Source organism: Coloeus monedula, assembly GCF_965178545.1.
Source record: "Coloeus monedula genome assembly, chromosome: Z".
Classification (NCBI taxonomy): Eukaryota; Metazoa; Chordata; class Aves; order Passeriformes; family Corvidae; genus Coloeus; species Coloeus monedula.
In genome coordinates this window covers 45,810,937-45,833,078 of record NC_138822.1, presented here as the reverse complement: position 1 = coordinate 45,833,078, position 22,142 = coordinate 45,810,937, and the positions used below count along the sequence as shown (strand labels likewise).

The 22,142-nt window shown below is 38.1% G+C and overlaps 1 protein-coding gene across 1 annotated transcript in view; it reads right to left on the bottom strand.

Annotated features, from left to right (window-relative positions):
* Positions 1-3,594: 3,594 nt before the first annotated feature.
* Positions 3,595-22,142, bottom strand: part of DAPK1 (death associated protein kinase 1) — a gene marked incomplete at its 3' end in the record, with an annotated part of 86,627 nt that continues 68,079 nt past the window's right edge. Inside the window, exons 18-26 of the mRNA XM_082300902.1 lie at positions 19,869-19,967; positions 17,048-17,125; positions 14,778-15,000; positions 12,214-12,402; positions 10,218-10,415; positions 7,952-8,090; positions 6,936-7,056; positions 5,423-5,611; positions 3,595-4,827 (exon numbers count right to left, since the gene is read on the bottom strand). Of these exons, the coding sequence (XP_082157028.1) occupies positions 3,595-4,827; positions 5,423-5,611; positions 6,936-7,056; positions 7,952-8,090; positions 10,218-10,415; positions 12,214-12,402; positions 14,778-15,000; positions 17,048-17,125; positions 19,869-19,967 (2,469 nt within the window). The remainder of the gene's footprint in view (positions 4,828-5,422; positions 5,612-6,935; positions 7,057-7,951; positions 8,091-10,217; positions 10,416-12,213; positions 12,403-14,777; positions 15,001-17,047; positions 17,126-19,868; positions 19,968-22,142) is intronic.

Genomic DNA, 22,142 nt, shown 5'->3' with positions numbered 1-22,142 from the left:
AATTAATTAAGGAGGTAATTTCTCCTTTGAGGGAGGAACACAGACAACAGAGGTTTAGGACCTGGAATTGGCTTGCAGCACAGCCAGCTCTAACAACTTCACTGTTGCTCTCTGTAAAGACCTGACTATTTAGGAAACTGGCTCCTTTCTGAACCTCCTGGCTCTGCCAAGCATGTGACATTCGGGAATTTCTAAACTCTTGTAGTTTCATAAGTCTTTCTCAATCACTTGAATTCCAAAGATCCTAAAACCTGTGGCTGTCTCCATCTTACCCTTGTCTCCTCACCCTTTTAAGGTGAGAAGTCATATATATCCACCTCCACTCGAGGCCACGTCTGGATGCCCTTGGCCCACCTTAAAATCATTTGCATGTAACCACTGATCTTTTGTGGCTTTCCAAACTCACTATTCAGGTTAGCAAATCATTTGCATGTAGCCACTGATCTCTTGTGACTTTCCAAACTCACCAGTCAGGTCAGCAACAAAACTTACAAAGACAGTACAACTAGTAACACGCAATAAAAATAGCAACGTGAGGCACTTCTTTTATTCGATGCATGCTGCTGCATGCTGGGGAGAAATCATTGGAAAAATGGCCTGCACCAAGGTGTTCGCTTCTTCCCTATCTTCTTCTGAAAATTTCTTCAAAATTTGAATCTGGGTGTCAGTAGAATACTTTTCTAAACTGCAAGGTAATCTGTAATGCATCTTGGCCTTGAGCAGCAAACTTGAGAGTTTGTCTACATTATGGATTTTGAAGACAAAATTAAAATTGTCACTCATTGCTTTATCCTCAAGGTTATGTTTCTGCAGCTCTTGTCTGAAGCTACAAAGATGGTTAGTATCCAGCTTCAGTTATTTCACTGTCAGGAGCTAAGCTTACCATGTTCCTTGCATAAACTATACACTCTGTACACATATGACTGAATTTTTTTGACCTTTCAAAGACCTGCATTTTCTCCATTTTTGGAGTGAGTCAGGGCAGGATCTGTGCATTTTTTAAACACATTTCTTAAAACTGTAGAATGAAGTTCTCCTTCTAGTTGCATTCACAAAATAAAACATGGAATTAATAAAAGTGAAGCGACAGAAGGGATTGTAACACTTGGTTAGCCTTTTTTTTAATCCCCAAATTGTCATCTAGGAAAAAAATTAGTCTTTTCTTGGTCAGTAGCACAGGATTTATAAGAAAGGAATCCAAAGCTATCCTATGACTGTGATTCACTTTCCTGAGACTATTTACCACAAAACCTGTAAATGATGCAATAGGCTGTGACTGCTAGTCAAAGGTTCATCATAGAGTCCACTAAGTAATTTATACTCCCAGGGCTGCATTTTACAGTAAATGGAAGCAAGAAACCGTGAGGAACATGCTGTTGGGAAGGGAAAAACAAAAAGAAAGCAAAAGGAGTAGTTAATCAGTGTTGGTAAGTTGACCAAGCATCTCAAGTGCGCATAAAGCATCTGGGGAGGTGGGCAGGGGAGGAACCTTTTCAGGTAGAAACCCAGTAAGTTTTTTGACATGAGAAAGACCCCTCCACTTATCAGAATCTGACAAAAGTACTAAAAATGTCTACAGCTGGAAGGTGAAGTATGATAGTGGCCATTAATTGACAGAGGTACACACAGGCTGCATGGAGCTGGGCTCTGCACTGATCTGCTTTGAGCAGCGGTGGGAGATTGTGAACACAGTTTGTCAGTGGCAGAATATCAAAACACAGACAGCTCAGGGTAGGACTGCTCATAAACTATACTTCTTACTGAGGACTAGACTTTAAAAGAATGGTTAACTATAGAGCCCAGCAATAGCCGGGACCTGGGGAAAGATTTAATGAAGTAAGGGTAAAATAGGCAAGGAAAGGCAGGGGGAAACAGCAACTAGCATTTTAAGAAGACCTTGCTTAAATCCTTTGCAGCATACACAGGGCAGAGGTATTGTGCTAAGCTGCCTGCATAGAGTGCCATACCAAGACTGTGCAGCTATCAGGGAGTGATGCTGAGATTTTAAATAAGCAGCACCAGCACAGTCCCTTGTGTGATGAGGGGATATTTAATGTAAAGGACCATTGTTGCAGCACAAGTGTCCTCTCCCTCTGCAGCACAGTATTATCTGGAGGATTCCTGATGACAGTCTCACATTTGCTGTGTTGGTTTCCATTATGAAAAACCACAAAGGAAAAGCTATGTAGCAAACTGCTTCGGCTTGCCATTTGCTGAAACGAATGCAGATCTCTCTGCATGCACAGGGACCACCTCTGCAGTAAAAAAAAAAAAAAAAAAAACATAAACATTCCTGCAGCTTACTAAGAAATCCCCCTGAAGTCAAACAGGAGGTTCCCAGAACTTCAGATGGCAGGCATTGCCTCTCCACAATTGTGACTGAAAAAAAAGAGAAGTTTTGATACCCTTCATCAACACAATGTGATCAACAAGGATGCAACAAGCAACAGTTTATTTGTAGAAAAATCCTTTAAAATTTACTACATTGTAAGATTAGGGAAAAAATAGTCTTAATATATATACATACAATATATATAAACAAACACATATCGCACCATGAAAATTACATGCTTTTTAGAACAGAGAATGGGTCATATTCCCTCATATCAATTTTAAAGTTATCACTGCAAGAAACCTTGCTTCCTTTTTTTTTTTTATCCCCATCAAAGTTTTCAAGTACAGGAAGTAAGTAATGCAGGATCTAATAGTAGAAAACCTTTGTTATACACAAATTACAACTGACAGCTAGACAATATTATTCTGCAGTATTCAACACTTGTGGTTTTTGAACTCTATAATGATATGAGCTTTTACCTGAGGTGCATGGAAATAACGAAGCATGATAATTGGCAAGTTTAAGAGATTTTCACATTATGATTTGACTGTAATTGAAGTTGATTAGGTATCACATGTCTATATGTATAGTACTGGCACAAGAATGCTCTGCATGAGTCATCACCAATGTCTTAGAAGTGCAGGAAAAATTAACAGGCAAGCACCACTTGCAATGATAAGCATGCAGACAATTTAAGTGAAACAGAGGTAGCATGTTCTTTAAACTCCAGCAGGTTCATTCAAATCAACTGCACTCTCCCTTCTGCAAAAGGCACTCACTTTTTCAGCTAAAAACAATGCGCTTAAATTTGGTCATATTGACCACAAATGGTGGATTTCTCTCCTTACAAATATAAAAAAATGTTAAGCAGAGGACACAGTGGAAGGGAAAAAAACAAATGTAAGAAACACTCATAAAAGGTACTATGTGCTATTCCTCTCCCCCTACCTTTTATGGGGAGAATTGTATAAAACAGTTGCAGTACATAATCCAAAAGTTAAGACTTTCCAGTTGAAATGGCAGTATTAAGCAGCACATTCTCTATCAGAAATAGTTTTAAACCACCAGAAGTACAGCAGTCTTTTTAATAAAGAGCAACAATTCACAGTTAGGAGTAGAAAGTTTATGAACAAAAAAGGTGGTGCCAGAGAAGGATCCTTTGATCCAAAATCTCATAAATTAGTATGCACTGTAACTTTTATGCAGTATCTTTTATCCTTTCTGCGCTTTGAAAGGATGCCCATGCAAAACACCTCCTCTTACCGTGACACTACAGAACTAATCGAGTTATAAGATGTGCCACTGTTGCAACTGGAAGCATAAGCCTCTTGACCATTAGCATCTAAATTAATTTTGAATACAGAAGATGCCTTCAGTAAGAAATCTGCTGCATCTCTGCGACCTAATTCCCTCAGTTTAGACATTAGTATGCCTACAGTGCTGTCAGGTGCATTACTCCATTCCTGCAGAAGGGCATGAACTGGGCTTGAGAGAAAGTAATTTTGTGTTCCATTATTTGTATTGTACTTTGCAACAAGATCAGGGAGGCCCAGGTTCATGGCCAGAAGGCACCAATCTTTGCCCATTGGATCAGGTGGATCCAAAAGTCGGCTTAGTTTTCTCCTGGTGAGTAGATTCAGATCAGAAACATGGATATCCATTCCTAGGCTTCCCTGGGAGTAAACATCAAGACACCCAAAACAAAGTATACTGCTAAAGCTCTCTTTATATCCCCCCATAGTGTTAGTTAATGATGTCTCCTTTTGACTCTGTGCACGGAAAAAGTCTCTAGGCTGGTAGACCATTACTGGCTCATGATGTTCCCTCAGCTGCTGAGGACTAAGGTAATATTTCCCAGTCAGAAGACCTGGTAAGGTTGTGGCTATTAAGTTATCAATGGTGCTGCACACAGAATCCAGAAGTAAACAGCACTTGATCTTCTCTGTTTCCAGTCCTCTAACTTGAACCTCTATACCCTGCCCATGGTTGACCAGCAGCACTAAAAGCTCAGCTCCACGATTCATAATCTTTGATCCGTTTACCCACAAACGTATATCAGCATCCCCCTCTGTGCTCTGCTGATGAATCCACCGGCAGAGATTCACCTGAACTTTATGAAAAATTCCACAAGGAAATGGGGTAAGATGTTCCACAGGAACTATTCGAACACCACCATAAATCAGCACTTCATCCTCCTCATCTGTCCAAGACCTGTGGAGATTGTCAGTCTTTATGAGAGCAGGAATATCCACCATTGCTCCACTGCTAAGGTCCCTTGCACAAATATCCATGGCATCCAAAATCTGTATCAGTTCTTCCACGTCACTATCTGTCACCAGACGCTGGATGTCCTCTATAGTGTACCGACCTCTATAGTGATGGAGGGCTTTTGGGTTCTCCACTGACAGGATTTTTCCAAGAACATTAGAACAGAGCCAGCGAGGATCCAGAAGCACAACATCTTGGACAGTTTCACTCTGCATAATGTTAATCTGTTTATAAATATGAAAGTTACTGTTTATATCTTGTGAAGTACAAAATAATAGCCGAAGTTCTTGCCTTCCTAACAGACTGACCCCATAACTTGATTAACACTGCTCACAGGAAAAAGCAAACAGTGCATTTAAATATATGGCAAGTACTCAGAACAAAAAACAGATTTTGCTGTTGTTTTCCACTAGTAATGAAACCATTAGAACCTAACAGCTGGAAAGCCTAGTCATGCCTTGCAAGCTGTTTATGCAAAGCTGTTATCCTACTATTCAATTTCTAATGGACACATATAAATCTCTCATATGCAGTGAACACTTGAAGGTGATAACATAGTGATCCTTTCTGGGTATTTTATATTCTTACAACTGTAGCAATAAACTAATTATTCCTGTCTCAAAGAGGTTATGTTGAACAAAATAGAAGCCACAAGACATAATGATAACAGAAAGCGTTAATAAGCAGTCTCTACTTATGTCTTAAGAGGAAGAGAAAAAAACCAAACAACTTTAGACATCTGCTTAAACTCATAAAGCAATATTCTACCAGAACAATATCTTGCAAATAAAGAGATGGAATTTAGATAAAAATACTTACTTCTCCTATGCTATGCAACTGCTGTGCAATATGCCGTAGGTCATTTTCGTTTGCTAGGGGATTAAGATGTTCCTGTACATCATAAACAAACTGCTGCAAGGACATCAGCTGGTTGGGTCCATTAATTTTTCTCCATGAAGGCAGTGTGGAGATTATTTTTTCACACAGGTGAGTCATAGGTGGGCAAGTCTTAGAAAAGCACAGAAAACATCCATTTGAGAATAGTGTACTATTTTTTTTTAATGGAGGTCTAATGGATCTAAAGAGTTCCTTTGTGCTGGACCCTTACTCTTTCATCTGGCATTCTCTTGCCATAAAGTCTATCTACCTTTCCTTAAAAAAGTGAATTGCAGAAACCAGTTTTTCACTGAAAAAAGCAAGTTTTCCCAATATCACCATGAGTTGCCCTCATAGATCTGTAAATTAATGTTTATTTCTTGAATTATCAGGATTTATTTAGAATCTGTGCTCATCAATATCTGTACAGTACCAATTTACTTAAAAGATGAGACAGTGGGGTACTAAATAAGAAGCAAAAATGGTACTTTGATGTACTGATTGCCTTAGACTTCACTGATGCCTTCTTCCCACATTCTCAAGCCACAGCCTCCACTTCTTATGCAGTAAACCCCTTCAGATTTCAAGCTAGTGACCATAGCTAAAATAACGTTTTTGTAGAGAAGAAAAGCTTATAAAATCAAGAGACCATCAGGAATGTAAAATAGGCTGAATCTTGCATAAATCCAAGTATTTTCCTCAACCCACAGAATTAACTCAGTAATACATACACTCTTAATCAATTACAAAAAAAATGCATTTCCAAAGTAGCTGCAGAAAATCTTGTTGGTGTGTAACATAATATTAATCCATTTAGCACAGGCTACAAAAATTTTGACTTGGTCGTTCTTAGTATGGAAGTCTCCATGGATTCATGGTGATAATATCAAACCCTGGCTACACTTTACCTTTAGTCTCATATGCATATACCTACACATACAGATACAACTGAAAGCAGTGTTTTTCAATTTAAAAATGCAGTCAAAAATTAATACAGATTCAGTTTACATATCTATATTTGCAATTGTCTTTCTAACAGTTGAGAAAACTGTTCTAGTCTGGTGGGTTTTTAATGAAAAACTTACTTTCCTGAAATATATTTATAATATGTTTCTCTGTTTCTCTATAATACTATGCTGATTTAAAAAAATGCTGGAATCCAATAGCTGCCAATCAAAAAAGAAAATTATGACTGAACTGAAATCTCAAATTGTTTCCTTTCAACAGAGAGTATTTTGGTCACCTGGTCAAAACAGCTACTATTTTCTAAATACTGACTGAATCTTTGATTTCAAGGGTTTGTTTATCACAAGACCTGTCAAGTATGCTGATAGAAAATTGGAACAACAGTGGTTTCTGTATGCTTCATTGTTCCAAGTTTGAAATTTACAGAAGATTATTACAGAAGATGTTCACATTTTGGCTGATCCAACCCAGACCATAGGGCACTACTTACAGAAATTATCTGGCTTCTTGTTTCTTGCAAATGATTTCGAAGAAGCTTCATATCTTTAGACCCAGATGCTCCAGCATCCAGGACAAATAACTTTTCTGAAATTTGCAAATCATTTCCAAATCTAAAAGAAAAAAATTCTTATTAACTTAGCCCCAAATCCGGTTTATTTCTTAATACAATTGTACTTCAGTCTTTTCAATTGATTAAGATACTGCCCCTCCTGCCTTCCTCCCCTCTCCCCCTGCATTGTGCTGGAATTCCTACATCTGTTTCTTGTACAACCCAGACAAGTGTCTATACTCACGGGTTTGGATGGTTTCTCACACCCAGTGTTCCCACTTAAATGCTCTGCATTTCCCACTCTGCATATAAGGTATTGTTACTTTAAACAATAGTATGTTCATGAAAAATTCCCTATTTCCATCTACCATTAGCAAATGCTCCAGACATTTGCTGAAGAATTCTAGAAGTTTCCCTAACTTCTAGATACCTCTTGGATGACCTTGTCACATTGTGTGACTCCATAAAGTCCAGCTTTTTGCAAACCATGTAGGGTTTGTAGAGTACTTCCAGGCCTCATTTAAGTTTTTTTCATACCTATCCTACATCAGTTCAGAGCTAAGGGTAGTTCTCTGATAAAGTTTTCTCTTTTGCATCCAGAGTTTTTAGCTGCAAACTGTCTACTTTTCTGAGACCAGGGCAAAACCTGAGCACCAAGATGTTAGATGGAAGGCTGGAATGGGTCTTTGGATATAGCCCAGTGTTTACAGGGTGAGACTGCCTATGCTACAATTAATTTTGACACCACTGGGCTCATTTTAGCTCAGGGCAGCTTACTCACTGTACTATTGGTGTATGTTTCAATTTTAGCACAATATAGGCTTCCTGAACTTATTCAAAATACCATAATGTCATAAAGCCATATGAAAACCTTTTACATATTCCAATGCATTTTAGTATTTTTTCTTTCCAATTAGCATGTTTAAGTGCTATGTATAAATATACTTCCCACTTACCTGTTCCTAATTTCCTTCAACAAGGAGATGTCTTTGTCATACCAGAACTCTCCCCCAACAGGCCGAGGCAGATTCACTATGTCAGCATGTGTGGCAACCAAAACAACACGCAGGGGACTCTTCAGCTTCCCACCAAATGCTAGAAGAGAAACAAGAGGACTCCCTCACTATGAGGCATGCCTACGGAGATGGCTGATACTGAGCCAGAAAAGCAGAAATGCATTTTACATTTTTCATACCAATCACTTTTGTAGTGATTTACCAACTCTAAGCACAGCCATTAACAGTGTAGCTGCCGGTGCTCTGGCAGTTATCTGCTTATAGGACTGTCTATATAAGGCCCAATTTTAATAGCTAGACTATTTGAATAACATCAGATACATTTATATTGTGGTACTTTATTGGTTTAATAAAAACAATAATCAATAGCACTAATGATATTGCTACTAACTACAAACTATGACAGCATGAGGAAAAAATAATTAGAAACAACAGCTTCTTGAAAGGGTTTTGCATAATCTTTGGATGGTCCTTTATACTACAGGTGCAGAAAAAAGGATTGTAAGAACACAAAATGTCTACAATATTCATATGTTGATATGAATGCTATTTTGCAGTACTTACACAAACAATGACCTCTCACTTAAGTGAGAGTTAAGTAGGAAAGCCTGGCAGAAACCATGAAAAAGAATGAGAAAGAAAGAAAGATACAAATGGCATGAATGAGGTGACAGTATGGAACACAGAGTTTTCAATCTTTTCTTAAACTCATATTCCAGAAAAGGAAAGACATCATTAGACTAATTTTAAGAGCCAGTACACCTAATCCTGCTCTTCTAGCCTTAAAAAATCTTCACATGTGAGAAATATGCTTACATCACTGCTCCGTTCTCATCAACTAAGAGCTTACACAATCTTTTAATTCATAAAAAGCCACAATTCCCCAAATCTCTGCATAGCAAGTGTTTTGTAATTATCTTTTTTTTTAAGTGAAGTAGCTGAATAATGCTGATAATCAGATAAGCAAGAAGAAAAAATTAACTGAGATTCTGACTCTGTTGAACCAAGAACTATGTTTCCTTGCTAGAGTGAGGAGCTGTGAAAAGCTTTCAGCAATTGCAAATTAGATGTATTTGCAGCTTTGATACCTTTTTGCAAATTTCTGAGCTTTAACTTTCACAGGTAATTTATTGTTGGTTAGATCCAAATGCTGATATTAGTAACCTTGTAATTTAATCTAAAATAGAAAATAAAAGCATGCCGATGCCTGAACTGAAGACCAAGGGTTGGCCTTGGCTCATTGTGTGCCTGAGATAATGCGTACAGAAACAAGCAGAACACAGAAAGCGAGACAAAACAACTCTTTGCACAATGTTAAGTATTTAATACATTTGTCTGGTGAATCTCTAGCGTTGTTACAAATGTCCTTTAGTGCTGAGTTAGATCCACTGGCTGGAATAATCTTTCAGATCATGGAACCAAGACATGTGTCAGAAGTGTGTTAGTCCAAGAAACTGTCACAGTCTGCAGACCAATACTCAGATACAAATGCAAACAAGTTACAAGTTACTGTATATACACCTGAATTACCAGACCTTTTAAGAAAAATGTTACTAAATGTTAATTTGTTTGCCCGCCAAGTAACTTTCAGTAAGCCTGAATATAAAACAAGTAAAATTACTTAAAACCTGTGCAAAATTGAAGAATATGTGAAATTTACAAGAAATATTGATTTCTGTGCATCAGCACCAGAAAGTTATCATATTTGAAGTCCAAATATAACTCTAGTTAAACACATGAAAGTTGCACATACTGAAGGGTAATGCTGTTTCATAGTACTGTTCCTGTTCTGTTGTCACTGACAAGACTAATTTATGCTGAAAACACTGCTAATTGGGGGCTAGATATAAGAGGAATTTAAGCAGTGTGTCTAAACTTTTTTGTTTTTTTTTTTTTTGTGTTTTGAATGGTTGCAACCCTCTCTTGGCAGCTTATCTGGCATAAAACTTCATCTGCCATGTACAAATGTAAATCCCCAGTGCCACAAGATATGCACTGTACTTTGCGACCTGTTTTAATTGAACTAAGTGGTGTATGCAACTCTTCCAGCTTCTTCCACATTTAAATTCCCTTTTTCCAAGAAACCTTATGTAAAGTTTGTTTGAATACGTGGGGATGAAGACACCCAACACAGATGATGTACACAGTTGCACAGAAGCTTTATTCTACAGACCTCAATACTTCATTAACAGGCAGAGGAACATACCTATTGGCTCCTCAACTGGGACCAATGATTTCAGGAAATTGAGCCAAAAGGTCACTTGGTTTAATTGGATTTCATAAGGCTCCTCAAGACTAAAAAGCACTATGTGAATTGCAGTGTGATCATTGGCAGCAAAATAATCGTAACAGCAGAAGTACACAGGGTTCCCAGAGAATTCCCAGATGCTGAAATCACCAACTCCTGAAAAACAGACAAACAGATGAAGAGATCACACTTCACCAGTAAGCATGAAACATCTGGCTATGGAAAGACAAACAAAACAGTTAATCTGATTTAAACTTTTGCAAAGATAAACTGTATGCATGTGAGAAAGCAAGACTGAAAATGCAATCATGATCAAAGGGAACAAGTTTCAGTCAGTTTCAGAGGCTTAGCAGTTGGACCCTCAAAATCTGTTCCTCTCTCACATTCCTTCTCTAGGACATTTAGCTGGATGCCATATGTAAGCAACTGTGTTAAATGCATGCAGTCTTATGCAATTAAATTGAGCTTTGCCTTGAACAACAGCAGCAGATCTTGTAATTGCCTTGAAAATTAAAAATAATGGCTCCCATTCTTTTCCTGTTCACCTCAAAAAAGCTTAATATTTTTATTAATTTTTCTTCTTAACGTGCCACCACTAATTTCAGAAACTGCTGAAGCACATTCTCAAAGAAGCCACTTTGCTTTGCTGAATTTTATTATTCGCATTGTGTTGGTAAATCAGGGCTGAACAATCGCCATGGTAAGGATCCCAAGATCTCCATGCTTCTTTTTGCCACCTCCTTTAGCTTTGGGTGAGAAAAGTGCTAGTATGCTGCAGTTCCCAGATGCACCATCTGATTAGGGTGACTGATGTCTGCCACACTTGTACTACCTCTAATTAAACAGACTGTGATTAAGATGCACCTCAAAATTCTAGAAGGAGAGAAGTCAGAAAACTCCAACCTGCTGTTATGAGTACAGCTATTCAGAGGTCACCTGTGTGTACACTTTATTCTGTATCAAGACAGCACAGAGAAAGAAAAGAAAGTCCTTCTGAGAGTCTGTGGCACAACTCTGTTTCACTGCAAAATTTGACTGGGTTTCAAATTATACTGAAGGAAGAAATTAGCCTGCACAAAGAACAAGCTTTAGCTACTTGGCAAATTCTTCAGCATCTAGGATAATTGTTTTGTCATTTCATTTCATTACTGTGCACTCATAAGCAGGTTTCTGTCTCCAAAATAAACTCTTGATTAATACTAACTCAACTTCAAAATTGCAGCTGCTAAGGCACACAAAACATTTTCCTTATGAAGAAGAGATTTGAACACCTATATAAATGATGATTAGTATGGCTGGTGGAGTATAAGCACCACTTGTGTGATCTCAGAGTCAAAAGCCATGTGTGTACTTACAACACCTTCTGTGACTGACCCCTCTTACTGCTAACTGGCTTCAACTGCAGAGCAGTTAGCTTCCTTGCAAAAAAAGAAATAAAATCAGAAGCTCCACTCACAATAACTGATGAGTTCCAGGGCTCACCAAATATGCTCCAGCCATGTCATGGGGTGAAAACAGTATGTCCTTTGCATAGCTGGGAATATAGTTAAATGGTGAGGACTAAATGGGCCAGACTAAATCTGATAAAATCTCCAGATGACATTTAGTATAAGTGAAGAAGCCTTCATACTAGTAGTACGGTTGGCTACTTTGCCAGCCTGCTCCTGTCATACCAATCCCTCTTTTCTACTCTTCCACTTACCTCAAAAAAGTTTCTACATAATACTATAAAGATGTGACATGAGTGATTAAAATGTATATTACAGCAGCTACAGAACTTCAGGCAGATTTACTTTCTCCTTAAACAAATTATATCCCACCAGCATTGAATTGTCAAACACAGTCACTACTATACCAAGTCAGACTTTTCCCCCCATTTTTATTTTAAAAAACAAGTAAAATGGCATTAACTGTCCTGCAGCACTAAAGCATCCCAGCCCAGGGCTCTTCTTACCATGCAAGCAGGCATTCTGGATGTCAATGGCCTTGGTGGACTGGTCATCAGAAGAGAAGTGAGAGTGATGAGCAGGTGATACGAAAGTTTCTAACACGCCTTTGGTCAGGCCTGGCTCAAACATCATACTACGGCTTCTCACGCTGACATTTTCACAACCGGGATAAAGATTTGTAATACTCACTGAAACTGGGTCAGGGAAAGGAAAATGAGATTACAAACCATGTGAAAATCACAACCAGATCACTTCAAAACAAGTATGCAAGCCATAAAAGCAGATTAAAAAACCCAAAGTGCTCTTCAAAGAAAGGAGATGTCTATGAAGCTGTGGGCATACACAACTACATCCTTATTCTGAATGATTAAAAGGAAAATATTAGAATGAGCCTATAAAGCACTTATGTCCATTAACAGATATACCTCTGAGTGGGAAGCATAGAGAAAGACTGAATTTTATGGGTATGAAAGGTTTCAATAATTAAAGTTCTATGTTGCAAAGATATATTGCCTTTTTTTTTTTTTTTTTTAGGTAAGGGCTACAATTTCATTGCATGACCTATTATTATTGGCACGGAAATGTCACATATTCCTATTATTGATTCCTGTAAAAGTATAAAAAAGTATCACTGTGTAACAAGTGTCTCTGGGGTGGTGGGGGAGAAAAGCAGACCCTTAACCAAAACTACTTTACTAATAAGCAATTTTTTAATTTCATGTTTATTCAGATTCCCAGAGTGCAAATGAGAAACAAAAGAGCTTTTAAACTGACTTGCACCATCTAGTGGATAAAAATTTCCTTCCTCCACTAGTTAGCAAATTCTAATATTTGGGTTTTACAATACAAAGATATTACCTGTTAGCTGTAAAATTATAGTTTCATGTTTGATCTCCTAATGTAATATTTTAAATCTTTGGGCTCTTGTAAATAAATATTTGGTGAATTCGCACACCTATTTTTACAGAATTTAAACAAACACATAAACAAATCATGTCATCAAGTATGGATCAAATTGTGCTGATTTAAATATTTTTCTGATTATGTCACTCAACCCATAACATAATTTACATGCTATATAATGATTTACATCCCAAAAGAACATATACTGAAAGAAGCAAAAACCAAACCTCCAAATGTTAAAATAACACCAGAGTAGCTTTGTATGTGTAGGACTGCACAACTTTCTGGCTTTATATCTAGGTAAGCTCTTTTCAAGGGCATGCTTCAAATTCACCTTTATTTCTACACTGATTTGCCTATGTGACTGGCAGTCTTTCTGATTTTATGATGGTGTGAGCACATAACACCTCTCCTTTGGTTCTGTTACAAACTACCACAAAAAAATCTTTCTTCAGTCAAAACCTTCCTGTACTGCCTCCAGGAACTGATATTCCTTGAGTGATTTATCCCCCTTTGTATGACACAGTAAATTAAGATAAATAAATCAAGAACTTTTAATTGGTTAATTTAATCAAGTTCTTCTTTCTGTTATCACAGATGTGAAGCCCTTGTGTTAAGTAAACATCAAATGCAATAACAATCTCTGTGGCATGGATCTTGCCTTGCCAAGCCACTCTGTGAATGCTCTAGAGCTTCCTCAGGTGAGTTGAGAGAAAGCAGAGATGAAAACTACTACTAGCACTGTTCTAACATTACTTAAAAATTATGAACAAAATCCAAACCTGCAAGTATTATCCAAAAGGCTTTTTTTTTTTTTAAAGGCAAGCCTGGCCCCATCTAAAACTTACACAGTAAGACCACTTCTAAACATCAATTTAAACTTGAGCTCCTCAACATGCTTAGCTTGTGTACATTGTGTAGGCTCCCAGCATTAGAAAAGGGACCTGGACAAACAGTTCACTGGTCTTTCCACTGTACCCCTGTGGGTCCTTCCAAAAGTGGGCACATGCTCAGGTGTAAACTTAGCTAGCTTCTCCACACCTTGTAGCTCTTCCCACTTTGCACACGCCAACTGATTCTACATGAGCAATCTATTCCCTAATATTTGCAAACATTTACTTCAGTTAAGAAAGCTTTCATTTATTTTCACCTTGTTTGGAGACAATTTTAGACACCTCTAACTGGGCTAATTCATCCTGTACCTTAAGGAAAAGCACTCCAAGGCATCAGAAGCAGCTCTGAATCCTGCTATTACTTCAAAATCACATAAAGATGCAGCAACTGTTTCAATTTTGCAGTGCTTATTGAAGTTCCTCTAGCAAAAAAGAAGCTATTAATGACACTGATGTTTGCAGCCTAGGACTTTTTGTGAAAAATAAAAAGCAGTGTTTACAAGTCCTGTCCTCCACTCTGCAAGTTCACTTATGCAGCGTGTAAGCAAACAAAACCTTAACTACTCATATATTCTTCACACGTGCTGGTCCTCTTCTTCTACTTTAGGTACAAGCCTATGCACAGAGAAGTCAATCCCTCTCCCCTTTTCTTTTGTTTCTTACATGCTAAGGCTGTCCTGTCTTTTGCAGTGCAGCCAACAGCTTTTTCTTAGGAGCTTAGAGATTAAGAGGAAACTCTTTTCTCATATGAACATTATGGCTCAAAACCATACCTGAAGGTTTGGAAGACAAAGGGGATGGGGGGAATCTGCTGGAGTTTGTGGAGGAGAGCCTAGGCCTACGTCTTCGGAAAAAGCTTCGTAACAGGCCACACTTCAGAGACTCCACAAGGGTGGTTTTCCCAGCACCGGAGTGTCCAAACAACTTCAGTTTGATCCGGGGCTGTGGATTCTGTGTGTGCCTCAACTGCTGGATAAAAAGCCCCCGGTGCGTATCCTAAAATTCAACATGAAGAAGAAATCACAACATGTGGCAGGGAACGTCTGCCTCCCAACACATTCAACATGGGGTTTAGATACACTTTCTTGCCAGACTGGTGTTCATCATGCAAGCCATCAGTTACTGGACTGGCAGACAGGATGGTTCTGTGCTCACTCTCAGGAGCCACCTTGATATTTCATGAAAACTGCACATCTTCAGGCTCAACATCAGTGATGGAATCAGAATGGAATTCTTCTGACCGCCAGTGGAGAGGGCAAAGGCATCAAAACTAGCCTCTTTCAGTACCCATACTCCTAGCCCAGCAGTCTCAGAAGGTTAACCAATATACATACGCTTACAGAGTATACATGCAGCACTGAAGAATTTTGCTGTGACACCTATCACCTGAGCAATACAACAATTCAGTGTGCATTTCTTCTCTTCTTTACATAAACTTCTTCTGTGCTTCTCATGGTTGGGTGAATTTTAAGGAAACAAGGAGAAAGCAGAGAAGTGGGAGAGCAAAGTAACTAGTAGATTCATCTTCCCTTTCTTCATTTCCCCGTTTGGAGCTGAGAGAGAGGCTCTGTTGTTCTGCATTTGCGCCTAATTTACACATAGGATGAGCCCCCCGAATTATAAGCATGCAGCAACTGAGCTGAGAAGTTTGACAGAAACAGTTGTGCATACAATTTAGTTCCCTCCTCACCAGCAAGCATTTATTTAGTAACACTGCACTGTTACAGCTAATACTGAATCCTCCACAAGAGCCACTATGATAGTAGGTTCTTCATCTGTCTGTATTAGAGGCAAAATACTTCACAAGCACCAAAAATAAGTGTAAGGTATGTTCTGTACTAGATTATACTGACCATTTTAAGTAGTACTAGAATATTTTCAGTGGTTAGATAAAATTTTTAAATTTCAATTGATCAGATTCTCTGTCACAAAGTATAGTCTAATGAAGTTTATGATCACCATGCATTTTCCCTACATATATAGAGACAGACCTTCAGCAGTGTATATTCCACTATCAAAAAGTGAATTACAGTTTACTAATATTTCTTTCAAAATACATCTATCTGACCTTCTTCTTTTGTTCTAGGTCAATTTGTATTATTTTCATATTTACATCATGACTGAATCACAAATTTACCTGCCTGCATGCAGACACAAGAGATAAGAGTTTGGTGTGGGGATGTAACTATGCAAAATGGAGCCTATTATGACAAACATTTACAAAAGCTGTCATTGCAAAGGATGTCTGAACTTTACACTTTCTCACATCTTCACACATATGTAGTTTACAATCCTAGGAAGTATAGATTTGTTGGCAGGCCTAAAGGACATGATTCTACTTCCACCTTGGCAATACATGGTGTGCACCATCTTCTACTAGCAACAGAAATGGTAATTTATTTCAGTTTCTCCAATCATAGACTCAACATTATAATTGTAACAGGATTATTTTAATTGGTCTGGCTCTTGCCTGTAATCTCCAGGCAAGTAGCCACTCAAGCTTCCCAGCATGAGTGATGCTGCCTATCTGACTAATCAGTCTGTATCAGATGTGTCAGACACACCGCCTCACAACAAGCCCAGGTCAGCTTTTTGTTCTAGTTGGCAAGACATTTGGATATACTGAAACAGCAGAATTAAAAGATGACATTGAGAACTTATGCAACTTTTCCATACGGTATTAACATTTTCATAAGGGGCACAAACCCCCCCTCCTTCATAACCTTAATCTAAGTGAAATGGTGATGGTGAGGAAATAAGTCATCTTGGGGGGATGTGCTAATTCTTAATAGGTTTTTTTTAAATAAACACCTTAGATGCTTTGCTAGGCACTGTCAGAGACTGATAGATATAAATCAGTGGTGCAGACTAGCTTAGCCAGCTTCTTTAATATGCACATATTTGCTTTAATTGCTAGCATAATTTAAAATTAAAAATATAAAAAGGAAAAAGAAAAAAAAGACACCATTGCAGTAAGGAATTTTGCAACAGCTTTTAGAATAGCTTTGATGAAAACCACAGTTAAAATTCATGCATTCCCAACCTTTTTAAGTCTTGCGAGCAGACTGGCTACATGCTCATGCTGCTCTGCTCTGGCGAGATCTTCTGCTGTTTTCCCGTCCTGTTAAAACACAAATTATTAGCAGCAGTTCCTTCCTTTTTCTTTTACAGATGGGCATCTGGATGCCACTGTAGCAAGATACTTTGAATTCAGAGTCTGAGAGCAAAATCAACACTCCTCCCCTTGAATTCAATTTCTCTTCTCACCAATTAGAGGATGATAGTGATTTCTAGATATTGTCCACTGAATAGATTTAAAAGTTCACAAAGAAGGGACACATCAGCATATTGACTCACATGAATAGCAAGTGAGTGGTTGTTTACCAATGGATAAAGACTGACAGTGGCGTATCAGCCACTGGAGGATTCCAGAAAGCAAGAAATTTGTAAGGGATGCAGTTTAAATTGCATCAGCGAGTTTAAAAGGAGAAGCAAAGCTGCCTTCAGCATTATGGTCTTGTCATTTAGTTATCTATGTTTTACAGATCAGCAGTTTAATATTAAAAACACTAAAAGAAAAATTGCCCACTACTTTGACTCTTACAGCTACATTATGCTATTGTATTGCTTTAAATTTTGGTAAGAGGTAACTAATTAAGGAGTACTTAGCTTATTTCACTATCTCAGATAAGAGAATTAGAAAATACATCCACAAGCAAGATAGCAAGTTATTTTCCTATTCAAGCTTTCCTGAAAAGTACAGAGTATCTACACACTGGTATAGTAAGTAATATGTAAGCAAAGCTGACATATGAAAAGGGCTTGGTTACAGGATCCATGAAAGCGTATTTTACACCTACTGGTAATATTTCATCAAAATTGCTGACTGGCTCCCTATGTTGCAGATCAGAAAGCCTGCAAGAGCTGATCCTGAGTTCAAGTGGCATTTGCAAGTACCTACATCCAAAATTTTTACTCTATCTGACAATTTTAAAGTTGGTTTAGAAACTTCCATGAGGAGAATCCAACATGGTGCCAGTTAGCATGTAAGCACAACAGATTTTTTGGGGCAATTTTCAAACATTTGAAATGATTGGATACTCCAGGAGTGGAAGGTTTTCTAAGGTCACTTAACACCATCCATGCAATCAAATTAAAAATCAAACTAGTCATAAAATGGGCTTTATCCCAGAAAGGAAGCAAGGACTTCATAATACAGCCAAGTTACTTAATGGGGTTGGAAAAGTTAGCTCCTCAGAAATGTCCAGTGAAAGAAGAAAAAGGCTATTAATTCTACTGCACTGGCTCAGAAAGAGCTGTTAATAAAGTTTTCAGAACAGTTTAATATCCCTCTAGCAAACCAATGCAAAACTGAAATATTAAAATCACAACATGCAAGTTCCTCTGGTCCCCTCCTCCTTTTTCCTTCTCTCTGCCACCACACTGTTGGAATAATGGATGGTTCCATATATTCAGTCTACTACTCCTACTAGATTTAGTATCAGCACTATTTATTTTGCTATGTCCTTCAAACTGACCTAAACTAAAAAGACAAAATGTACCTTTATCTTGGAAGGACAGTGTCCACATGGGCAATTATACCAACACAGCTGTCTTGCCATAAACGAAGAGCAACAGCTCAAGAATTCCCCCACCACCCTTTCATTTTATCTCATCTCTACAGTACATAGTAGTGCAAGTACATATACACAGTGGGATGTAATGAACAGACAAAAAAGACAAAAAACAGGCGACAAAGGAAATCTGTAGAGCATCCTACCGAGTCCACTGCATGCACATTTCATTATTATTAATAGGGGACATGGCAATATACAATCCAATAGCTATCAAAAAGCAATTAGGTGCTAAACTTGTTTAAGCCACAACTCCAAGTTTATTGGCATTCTCCTGCTACATAAGATCTGTGCTTAAAAGAAAAAACTGCAGTACTAAATCTGAGGAAAACAACATAAAATTTTGTATTTTCTACCAAATGGGTAAAGCAAACGATACAGAAGTTTTCTCCTTTTTCCTCTCTCTTTCAGCCATCTCAGGAAAAATTGCTTAGGGAAAGAACTCTGAAAATTGAGGACTCAACTAAAATCTAATACAACATGTCTTCCTCATACAGAGCAATAGTTATTTCTAAGCAGAATACATTGGTTACAATGAGTAGCAATGTAAAACGATCCACTGGATCTGAATATAAAACGTGGTTAGTTTGTTCAAAACACATGTAATTGTGTGTATGATGTCTATAATTTATCGTGTGCATGACGAAGGACACTTCAGTCCTGCTGTGGATATGTCATTAGGAGGATGCTTCTCACCTTACTGAGAATGAAAATGCCTTCAGTGTTACTAACTGGAAGCAGTGGTGCTGGCCGATCTGACATGAATGATTTAGTTTACAAGGATATTTGCATGCTAGTTCACTCATCCATTAAACCACACAACTCCCACCATAAAACCAGAAATTTTTAACCCCTTAATGCAAGAAAAATATTTAAGATACGTACAATGTATTTGTACATTTCTCAAATGTGATGTGAAATGACATAAATCTTAATGACAGTGACTCATTGTGCTTATAGAAAACATAATGATACAAGTAATTCTTAGGTGAAGAAATTATTAGGTAGATGAAGTGGTAGCTGTACTGTACCGTAATCAGCTCCAAATTCAGTTGCAAGAAGGGAACAAGTAGACATGAGAGATATAACAAATACCACTCCCATTGTATAACATACAACAGCCTTTTTTTTCTAATTTCAAAACGTAATGTCCTTTTCCTACACCTGTCTCTGAGTTTGTTTTCTACTATCATGCATAAAAGAAGAAGAACAGCATCTCTCAATACTTACAGAGGTTAATGCTTCTACATTGGCACCGGTAAGACACAGGAACCGGACAATGTCAAGAATGCCATTGTTTGCTGCCAGGTGTAAAGGTGTTCTTCCATACTAACATGAGGAAAGAAGTGTCATTACATTAGTCAAAGAACTTCACTTCAAATTTTATGACTAATAATCAAACGTATTACACGATTATACATACTGATACACAGAAAAGGTTTTGCAAAAATGTGGATACCATATGCAGCTAGCAAGAATTTCTCTTGCTTCTTTCCACTCCTGTGAGATACTTTTCTCTCTCACGGAAGATATTAGCAGAATTCTATAAGCTATGAACACCTGCGGCCTTGCCAAGCTTTGTTTATGGTACAGTAGAAAAATATTTTGACAATGGATGTTTTAGGATTTTAGCCAATCACCCCAAGGGGTGGCTGATCCTTTGTCCAATTAGACTATGAAGAAAAAAGTCTATAAAGGAGTTTGTAAAATAATTAAATAAAGGAATCTTGCTGCACAATTCCTGCCCGTTGGATCTCTCTTCTCCTCCCTACCACTGAGGGACACTGTGATACAAAAACTGCAAGAAAAAGTACTTTTGATAGCAGCTTAAGCACAACTGCTGAAAGTGCAATTAAAAACAAAGGCTAGAAGACTATTTAAAAAATGGGGAAACAATTTTATAGCCAAATCCTTCACAACTGTGGTGGAATTCTTTAGTTTTTTTGGCTATATTTGAGAATGTCTTTTGAATTCCAGAAAATTTAATTGCCTTTTTACTTAATTAAATATGAACAACACTAATTCCTTAACCTTTAGAACTCTGGGTTCTATTTCAATCCAAGTACTACTGAAGATTACATATCTGCAGTCTCCCCCTTTCATCCAAAGAAATAAAAGGAATGAATGAAAGAAGTCAGCATGAAGTATTATATTTTTTCAGGGAAGAGGGAAGGGCTGTACAGTATTGCTTTCCCAATTTTTTCTTTTTTCCATGAGTCTCTTCACTGACAACAGGTCCTCATGACGTTCTCTTCTGTTTTCATGTTCAGAGCTACTGTTAAAAAAATTACAATTTATTCTCTGCTGGTATTATCTCTGCTACTATTACTTCACATTTTTAGGCTTTCAATACTGTTCTTCCTGTCTACAGTCAGAAACAAACTCATAAAACTACTTCTTGAAAGAGCATTTGAGAGCAAAGCCAACTAAATTTCTGACAACTGGAAGGTGAAAAGATGCTCAGGCTCCTCCAAACCCAACACCTCAACTCAAGTAGCATCCTGCTTGTATTACAGACAGTGTGGCCAGCAGGTCCAGGGCAGCGATTGTCCCCCTGTACTCGGCACTGGTCAGGCCACACCTCCAGTTTTTGGCTCCTCATGACAAGAAGGACATTGAGGTGCTGAAGCATGGCCAGAAAAAGGGAATGGAGATGGTGAAAGGTCTGGAGCACAAATCCTATCAGGAGCAGCTGAGGGAGCTGGGGGTGTTTGGCCTGGAGAAAAGGAGGCTTGGGAGAGGCCTAGTCAATCTCTACAACTGCCTAAAAGGAGGGTGTAGTGAGCTGGGGGCTGGTTTATTCTGCCATGAAACAAGTGATAGGACTACAGGAAATGGCCTCAAGTTGTGCCAGAGGAGATTTAGATTGGCTATCAGGAAAAATTTCTTCACAAAAAGGGTTGTCAAGCACTGGAATGGGCTGCTCAGGGAAGTGGTGGAGTGACCATTTCTGGAGGTATTTAAGTCATATAGATGTGGCACTTAGGGACATGGTTTAGTGGTAGACTTCACAGTGCTGGGTGAATGGCTGGACTCTGATATTGTAGTTATTTTTCAACCTAAATGCTTCTGTGATTCTATGATTCTAAATAAATGCATGTTATGTTCTACTGTGCTGAATCTGTGAAAGAAACAAACAGTGACTTCAATCAGTATTACATGTATGTGGAACAAAGCCAGAAGTTTGGACGAAGGACAGCAGGTAATTTTGTTAATGCTCTGTTAATACAGGGTTTGCTTCTGAAGACGAGAGGTAGAAATTAAGATTCTCTATTTGATAACACTCAGGGTCACCATTCAAATAAAGGGCACTCTAAAATTCTCCGCAGGATACATTACTCCTAAAAGATTAACAAAACAATAACTACAACCATAGCTTCTGTAACCATGTTCTCACAGCCACTGAATATTTGAAGGCTGATTATTTTTTCTACAGCATGCTGGTGGTGATCCCAGTTCAGCATTCTCCATTAGGAAAGAGGGTGACAGCCTCGTAGTCCATTA